This window comes from Arvicanthis niloticus, chromosome 1 (genome assembly GCF_011762505.2).
Source record: "Arvicanthis niloticus isolate mArvNil1 chromosome 1, mArvNil1.pat.X, whole genome shotgun sequence".
NCBI classification, from domain to species: domain Eukaryota; kingdom Metazoa; phylum Chordata; class Mammalia; order Rodentia; family Muridae; genus Arvicanthis; species Arvicanthis niloticus.
In genome coordinates, this window is record NC_047658.1 from 120322880 (window position 1) to 120331998 (window position 9119).

Below are 9119 nucleotides of genomic sequence, written 5' to 3' on the forward strand. Positions count from 1 at the left end.
AATAATATGCCACAACCATATGACAGATATCATACTGCTGTATGATACTTAATCATATCATTGATTTCCTTTAAAAGGTCAGTGATAATAATCAATCACAATATGTATTTGGTACCTTCTGGGTATCAGATAAGCAGTGTGATCTCTACGTTCATGGGGTTCATTGGGGAAAAATCAAGCACAGATTACATGTGGTTCTAACTGGTGGATCAAAGGATAGGGAAAAATGGCACAGAAATTTGTAGGTTTAGATTTTTTCTTTCTTTTTTCTTTTCTTTTTTTTTCGAGACAGGGTTTCTCTGTGTAGCTCTGGCTGTCCTGGAACTCACTCTGTAGACCAGGCTGGCCTCAAACTCAGAAATCCACCTGCCTATGCCTCCCAAGTGCTGGGATTTTTTCAAAACTTACTTTATTTAGGGTTCTTAAACACTTCAAACTCTTCTAACTCACCAACCAGAGGTAGGGAAAAAAGAAGGTTAAGAGGAAAAGGGTGTTGTGGACCTGTTTAGTAGTTCCTTGGGGGTTTTGCTGTTAGGATATCAGCAGTCCAGTTAGATAGCAAACACCAAATAGAAATCAGCAGTGGTGGCATGATCCAAGAGAAACAGCAGGGCTCTGCTGAATCAGCATGAGTTATTGGAAGAAGACTCAGCCGGAATACCATGAGGAGTTCTTTGGCATCTTTCTCTCTAAGAAGTGACCAGTAAAGACCAGTGTGTGTGTGTGTGTGTGTGTGTGACATTTGATAAAAAAAATTCATGATAGTTATTAACTTATTTTCCATTTAAAGTAACTATCTTGGTTTCTCAAGTCCTGAAGAATCCAGGCGTTGGCTAGGAATATCAATACAGGGCTCTAAGTTAAGATATGGGGCTTCCTGACAATCTGATTTCCCCTGTGTGTCCCTCTTGGTCTTGAGGCCGTTGGAGTCACGAATGGTGCTGTAGTTCAGGATTTGGTGATTGATGGTGGAAAAAGCCTAGATAGCTCAGCATTTGTGTGGAACTCGATTCCCATCTCTCCTAGAAGGTGGGGGAGGGGCTACACTGAAAGGCACCTTTGGTTTTACAATCTTCTTTCATTCAGTGTGTCCTAGGAAGGTTGGCATGACTTAATGGGATTGTGATATTTGGAAATAATTGGCTAGGATAACTCAGCATCCCCACTGTTCTTCTGTTTCAGTGGTATCTGTCTCCTTGTAGAAAGAATGCCATCTTTTTAAAGTTACCCGGAGGTACATCAATAGTTAGTATAGCACTGTTTTTGAGTGGGTTAGCCTGTCAGAAGCAGCCATTGGGTCAGATAAAAGCCTGGTCCTTTCTGGAACACTATCAGGAATTCAGCTGATGCTTTGATTTCTGTAGAGGAAAACTTTGGGGGAGTTGGCACTCTCCTTCCATGGTGGGTTCCAGAGATGGAGCTTAGGTTGTCAGGAATGTGTAACAAGTACTTTTACCTACAGAGTCATCTCACCTATACTGACACTTTGATTTTTTCTTTAGTTTTAATTAGCACATAAGGTAGCAGGTTTTGGATATCAAGCAATGGCTGTATATGACTTGTATTTATATACAAGTATTCATATTCAAACTGCTGAAGGAATAACGTAGTTAAAATCTAGGCAATTCTGACTCAGCAGATGACAGACTGGAGAGAGATGAGTAACAGTAGAAAACTACTGGACCATCAGACTGAGGTTTGTTAGGTTCTTGTACAGCCAAGGTGGTGAGACGCTGTAGCAAAGGAAAATGCCCCTAAGTATTTGCTTAGAGAACGGGTCAGTAGCCAGAAAAGGAATTTAAAAGAAGATTCTGTTTAATGGAATAGATGTTTTGTTCTTATAATTTATTTAACCTATGCATGACATATCTCTTCAAATTCTGCCATCTGGCAGGAGTAATTTCCAAAAGACCTGTATGTGTATCACAGTTCTGCTTTAATTTTTGGTGTGATGCTGATAAAGTTCTGTTTCTTGCTGAAATCTTGTTTCTTCATTTTGTATCCTACATCCAGTGTGATATAACCAAAGCATTGTAACAAATATTGGATTGTATAACTTTTGTGTTTGGTATATACTGTCTAATAACAGATAATTGTTGCAATTATTATAAAAAATATGTTATTACAATTTTTTGAGATAGCATCTCATTATGTAGCCCTTACTGTCTTAGAACTCCTCAGAGCTAGCATCAGCTCACAGATGTCTGCCTGCTTCTGCTTCCTGAGTGCAGGGATTAAATGAGTAGGCCACCATGCCCAGATGAAAGTTGTTTTTTTTTATAAAGAAATTCCTTTTACCTCTGTCCTTGATTGGAGAATGCAACAGATAACTGAGCGTGAAGAACAGAGAGACACATCTGATGGGAAGGGCTTTATTTTCTCTTTCATATTTTATTTTTCTCTCACTCTGATACAATATATTCCTACCACAGGTTCCCCTCCCTCAACTCCTCTCCACACCTCCCCCAGCACCCTGCATCCACTCCTATCCCATTTCCCTTCAGGAATGAGCAGGCCTTCCAGGGATATTAGCTGAACACAGCATAACAGTATACAATAAGATGCCGGGCGGTGGTGGCGCATGCCTTTAATCCCAGCACTTGGGAGGCAGAGGCAGGTGGATTTCTGAGTTCGAGGCCAGCCTGGTCTACAGAGTGAGTTCCAGGACAGCCAGGGCTACACAGAGAAATCTCGAAAACAAACAAACAAACAAACAAACAAACAAACAAACAAACAGTATACAATAAGACTAGGCACAAATAATTATACTGAGGCTGGATGAGGCAGTCCAGTAGGAGGGTTCTAAAGGAGTCAGAGACTCTCCTAACTCCCACTGTTAGGAGTTCCATAAGAGCACCAAGCTAAACAACCACAACATATATACAGAGTACCTAGCTCAGACCCATGCAGGCTCTGTGAGCCCCTATGATCCCTGCTTAGTTGATTCTGTGGGCTCTGTTCTCTTAGTATCTTCAACCCTTCTGGCTCCTACAATCCTTTTCTTCAGAGAAGTTCCCCAAACTTCACTTAATGTTTAGCTGTGAGTCTCTGGATCTGCTCCCATTAAGCAACTGCTGGTTGAAGCTTCTCTTATGACAATTGGGCTAGGCATTGATCTATGAGTATAGCAGAATAATATTAAGAATCATTTCACTGACTTTTTTGGTCAGTTTTGTTTGATTCTATCTTTAGGCTCTGTGCTATCCAGTAATTCCTGGCTATTAAGACAGTGTATAGCATGGACTCCCTCTCCTGGTGTAGGCCTCTAGTTAGATCAGTCATTGGTTGGCTACTCTCAAAAGTTCTGTACCACCATTGCCCCAATACATCTTGCAGGCAGGACAGATTGCAGATAGAAGGTTTTATGGCTGAATTGGTGTCTCTCAGTTCCACAACTGTAAGCCTTTCCTGGTTGCAGAAGATGGCCAATTCAGACTTTGTATCCCCCATAACTAGGAGTCTTCTTTAGGGTCACCCTTGGAGATTCCAGGGAGTCTTCACTATACTAGCTTTCCACATCACTGCCCTATATCCCCCAATTCCAGTCATCTCTTCCTGTACTCTCTTAGGGATCATTTTAATAGTTAATTTTCAAATACAAACACACAATGCCTTTCTTGCCCAAGGCATAAGTGGAGGGTCCTGAATGCCTCCAGTAGAGTAGAGGAGTATGTTTTCACTCACAAGTTAGAAAACACTTTCTTTTTCTCCATCACTTTCCACAGGGCATCTTTGATCTCTTTGTTCCTCAAACTGTAAATGAGAGGGTTCAGCATGGGGATCAGCAGTGAATAGAAAACAGATACTACTTTGTCTCTGCTGAATGAGTAGCTGGAGCTGGGGCGCAGGTACATGAAAAGTGCTGTCCCAAACAGCATGGTCACTGCCATGAGGTGTGAGGCACATGTGTTGAAGGCTTTCCACCGGCCTTTCACAGAGTGGATCTTCAAGACAGCAGTCACTATGTAACTGTAGGAGACCAGGAGGATGAGAAATGATGTCCCTCCTACTGTGATCACTATTAGGAAATTCACCACTTGGCTGAAGAACGTGTTAGAGCAAGAAAGTGCCAGGATTGGTGGGAGATCACAGAAAAAGTGGTTGATGACATTTGGCCCACAAAAGTGGAGCTGAAATATGGAACTGGCCTGAATAAAAGAACTCAGGAAGCCACCAAAATATGCCCCAGCCACCATTCGCAGGCAGAGTCCCTGGGGCATGATGGTAGTGTAGAGCAGGGGGTTAGAGATGGCTGCATATCTATCATACGCCATTGCGGTCAGCAGGAAGCACTCAGTTAGGCCCAAACCGACGAAGAAAAAGAACTGAGTGGCACATCCCAGGAATGAGATAGTCTTCTGCTCTCGAAAGAAGTCAGAGAGCATCTTGGGAGCTACAGATGTTGAGTAGCAAATGTCAATGAAGGATAAATTGCTAAGGAAGAAGTACATGGGTGTGTGTAAACGGATGTCACCTCTGATCAGGAAGATGAGGGCCAGGTTCCAGGTCAAGGTTACCAGGTAGATGCCCAGGAAGGTCAGAAAGAGGAAAGTTTGGAGTTCTGGGTGGTCTGAGAATCCCAAGAAGATGAACATAGTCACTGATGAGCTGTTCCAGGGGTTAGTTAGAGCCATGTTTCACACAGACCACAGGACAAGGCGCAGACCTTGGTTAATAGCAATCATCCGCATTATAGATGCTATGGACAAGCAGTTACACATGCATGTAGGGTTGTACATCTCAGAGGGCTAAAACCAGAAGGGGCCTGGGACATGACTTAGTCGGTTAAGTGCTTGTAAGCATGAGGGTCTGAGTTAGATTTTGAGAACTGATGTTAAAAGTCAGTACAGGGGATTGGACAGTCAGCTAATTGGCAAATTTCAAGCCATTAATTGACCTATCTCAGAAAACAAGGTAGATGGTGCTGGTAAATGACAATGGAGGGATGTCTCACATGCATGTGTACCTGCACACACATGAACATGCACATACACAAATGTGTGTAAAGATGATTCTTCCCCTCAATCGCATCACTGTCTTAAATGTTTGGGCAATAAACTATAGCTGAGATGAATATCCCCTATGGGCTCCATGGAAGGTGACTCTTACATAATGGGATAGTTTTTATATCATTTTTTCTACCAAAATTTATGTTGAAGTTTGAGTTTAAAGGCATTGGTGTTGGGAAATGGAACTTTGATAAAGCATTGGTGTCATCCTTTTGTGACTGAATTAGTTTTGACACAAATGAATTAGTTTATGTAAAAGTGGGTTTATAAGAAGTAGGTAGGTTTCTTTGTTCTTCTCTTCACTCACCATCTGTCTACCTTTACGTTTTCTCCTCTGTGTTGTGCTGTAGCATAAAGCCTTCACCAGATGTGGCTCATTACCTATGCACTTGCAACCTCTAGAGCTGTAAGATAAATAAGTATCTTCTTTGGATGCTGCTCAGTCTCGGATAGTTTGTCTTAGCAACAACAACAACAACAACAACAACAACAACAACAACAACAACAACAACAAAAGAGAGACCAAAGTCATTCAATACAGGTGTAGTGAACTCCACACTGATCTTACACAGTTGAAGAGGGAGACTCTGAGAAGCTCAGGGACCTTACTAGGTTCATCTCTGCCAGAACCTCAACTTTGTAAATAGAATTAACCTTCTAGAGCACAACAAAACAAAATGTTATGCATAGAAAAGACTCAGTAGAGTCCTTTTCTAACTTAAGTTTAGTAAACATCTAAGAAAACTTTATGATTCATAACTAAAATAGCCTGGTTTGAACTTAGCATGGAAAGGTGTTTTGGGGAAGCACAAAGACTGAAACTGACCTCAGACACACTGCCGAGTTGGCAGCACTCTGATTTTTCTGATCTGTCCCGAGCTGAGTTCTGTCCTTCATTCACTCCAGGTGACTCATGCCTCTCCCACGCAGGTGCCTGGAGCCCTCAAAGCCTTGCTGTTCCAGCTCTTGCTTTCATCCAGTGTGCGAGTGATCAGTGAAGCTCAAAGAGTCCTATTGAATATAAAGAGATTGTTCAACAGAAGCCAAGACTCTAACCCAGCAATGCAGACTCAGATAGTAGTTTAAGCATTGGCAAAAAGAAAAGAAAAAAAAAAAAAAAAAGGAAAGAGAAGGAAAGTAGAGGAGTGAGTGCATGTGTGGGATTAGAGGGTCTACAGTGTTTAGAAAATCTGCTGTGCCAGGAAGTCATCTGTAGAGGTGAATGCCTGGTATTATGTCTTCCCAAACGTGTACCATGTCCACTGCCAAACATTAACTCAGTGCATTAATACATTGCATGATGGATACCATTGCCATGCCAATGGAAGCTCATCAGTTATAACACTGGGTGGATGATTTTGGTCCTAGGAGAAGATGCAGAGGCCATGTGGAAATCTCTGTATTATCAGTTCATAGCTTCTGCCAATATAAAACTGCTCCAAGAAATAAAGCAGGTTTCCTCAAAAATAAGTATAAAACAAAACAAAACAAAACAAAACAAAACTAAACTAAACAAAACTAAACAAAACCCCAAAACCAGATTTGGTTGAATTCGAGGAAGGGTAGATAAAAATGAATGGTGCAAAGAACAAAGCTATAAGTCAAACCGTGGGTGCTATCTGGACTTGTAGGTCTCTAGGGTGCTCTGTAAGTAAGATTAATATGGTTATGAAGACAAAGAGTGATCCATGAGCAACTGCACTCACCCTCTTCCTCCTGTTCTGTCTTTCGCTGATGTCAGTCTTGAGTCATCCTTCTTTTGAATGAGTTTATCCAGACTTCAGTGGCTGCATACAGTCTCCAACATGTTGATAAGTTTAGAGAAGGAATTGAGGTTGGCATTCAAGGACTAAAATACCTGCTTGGTACACAGAAAGAGTGCAATTAGAGGAATGGAGGAAAAAGATACTGGAAGGATGAGAAGAACATGAGAATGTTAAAAGACTCCACTGGAATAAGCCAATGTAGACATTTACGGTCAGTTTTGGAATTATTTAAAAACTGGTATTTGGGGGGAACGTGGAGAGGGTTTGCTTCTTTTCTCCTTGGAGAAGTTTCATTATGTTTCCCCTGGAGGGTTTTTCTGAAAGAAAAAGGAATTCAGTTGAAGGCTTTGTAGTTAATTGCTCTCTGGGGTTGTGTACAGTGAAATTCATGTAAATGCTTCAAAGACAATGATTATTAAATGTCTGTACAGCCAGGTCCTCACCCTGAAGGGCAATCATATCTTCTGGTAATAGATGAAGCAGCTTTGGGTTGCATCAGAACACAATAGTAGCATATACAGCTGGCCTAAGAAATCAAGAACACACATTTACTAAGCCATTTTACTTTGCAAAGGAACCTGGGGAGCTAGACCATGTACCAAGCCTTGTACTTCATGCTTGCTTGTGTGTTAATTCACAAATTCCCCCTCAACCCCCCCACAAAGTTCAGAGGAGGAAACAGATTAAAAATGGTTAAAAAGCTTCTTCTGAAACATTATAATGAGTAAACATTTGCTCATATTTATCTTAGGATCATTTTGTTGGCTCAGAATCTCAGCATAATAATTAGTTAAGAATGCAGCCTTTTTATTTATTTATTTTTTAAGCTCCCTGCTTAGAAATTTCTCCTGTTGGGATGTTTACTCATCCATTTTCATTTTGGTTCAACACACAAAAGCTTGGAAATTGAACAAACCAAGATGCTCATCAATTGATAAATGGATTAAAAAATATGATACATTCATTTATTTAATGGAGTATTAATCCGCTGTAAAGAAAAATAAAATTACAAGATTCGCAGGTAACTGGATAGAAAAAATTATACTGAAGTCATACAGGTCCCAAAAGATAAATGCTGTGTACTTTGCTAGTAGGTGGATTCTAGCTTGGAATCTATTGTTTTGTATGTTTAACCTGGAGCATATGAAAACCAGAAAACTAAAAGTGGATCGATCACCCAGGAAAGAAAGACATCTTTTTAAAAAAAATTTTTTAATCTTTTTTTTATTGGTTATTTTCTTTATTTACATTTCAAATGTTATTCCCTTTACCAGTCCCGCCGCGCCCAACAAACCCCCTATCTCATCCCCCTGCTGATGAGGTTGTTCTCCCAACCACCCACCCACTCTTGCCTGCCTCCCTGCCCTCGCATTCCCCTACACTGGAGCATCGAGCCTTCACAGGACCAAGGGTCTCTTCTCCCATTGATGCTGAACAAGGCCATCCTCTGCTTACATATGCGGCTGGAGCCATGAGTCCCTCCATGTGTACTTTTTAGTTGATGGTTCAGTCCCTGGGAGCTCTTGGGGAGTCTGCTTGGTTGATATTGTTGTTCTTCCTATGGAGTTGCAAACCCCTTCGGCTCCTTCAGTCCTTTCTCTAACTCCTCCACTGGGGATCCTGTGCTCAGTCCAATGATTGGTTTCAAGCATCAGCCTCGGTACTTGTCAGGAATGGGGGTGGAGTGTAGTAAAATAATGTAACATAATGAAAGAGGAAATACTGAGGGTGGAAAGGTTGAGCATGATAAGGATGGAGCATGGGGAAATGAGGTGTTGGTGGAAGGCTTGGCCACTAAACACATTTACTATTCAAATGCTCATAATTCAAATCATGACTCTTTAAATGAATTAATTAAAAATATTTGAGATAATTACATATTTTCTCCCTTCCTTCTCTCTCCAAACCATCTCACATACCCCCCCACCCCTGCTCTTTTTCAAATCCATGGCCTATTTTCAGTACTTGATATTACATGCATATATGTATATACATACATATTCCTAAATACAATCTGCTCAGTCTGAATAATGTTACTTGTGTGTATGTTTTTAAGGCTGACCATTTGTTATTGGATTTCTCCCATTCTCCGCATTCCTTAGTTGCCTGTAGTTCTCTGTGTAGGGTTGAAACTTCATGGTCTTCCTGATCACTTTGGCATGTCTATTGGCATTGTCCTTGTTCAGCTCATGTTTAGGCCATCATGTGGGTGAGACTTTATGGCTGTATCTCTCATGTACATTTAATTTTTTAAATGCCACGTTTTAGGCAAAGTTTCTCATACCTTTATCTCAGGTCCTTATTTTGTCATTACCAGCTGACATAGCTGGGCATGTTTATTGAG

The 9119-nt window shown here is 41.0% G+C and overlaps 1 protein-coding gene across 2 annotated transcripts; it reads right to left on the reverse strand.

The window, feature by feature from the left end:
* Positions 1 to 2713: 2713 nt before the first annotated feature.
* Positions 2714 to 6990, reverse strand: Or5a1 (olfactory receptor family 5 subfamily A member 1). Of its 2 annotated transcripts, none has more exons than XM_076917819.1 (3): positions 6716 to 6990; positions 5836 to 6020; positions 2714 to 4570 (listed from the first exon to the last, which is right to left on the reverse strand). In XM_076917819.1, the coding sequence occupies exon 3, from the start codon at positions 4449 to 4451 to the stop codon at positions 3681 to 3683; it is 771 nt and encodes a 256-aa protein (XP_076773934.1). In that variant the 5' UTR covers positions 4452 to 4570; positions 5836 to 6020; positions 6716 to 6990; the 3' UTR covers positions 2714 to 3680. The 2 variants fall into 2 exon arrangements, with proteins under 2 accessions (XP_076773934.1, XP_034378264.1); XM_034522373.2 differs by having other exon boundaries at positions 2714 to 4666.
* Between the last annotated feature and the right edge of the window lie 2129 nt (positions 6991 to 9119).

Coding starts and splice junctions, on each gene's coding strand:
- Or5a1 (XM_034522373.2), bottom strand. CDS start 4,634: ATGGCTCTAACTAACCCCTGGAACAGCTCATCAGTGACTATGTTCATC.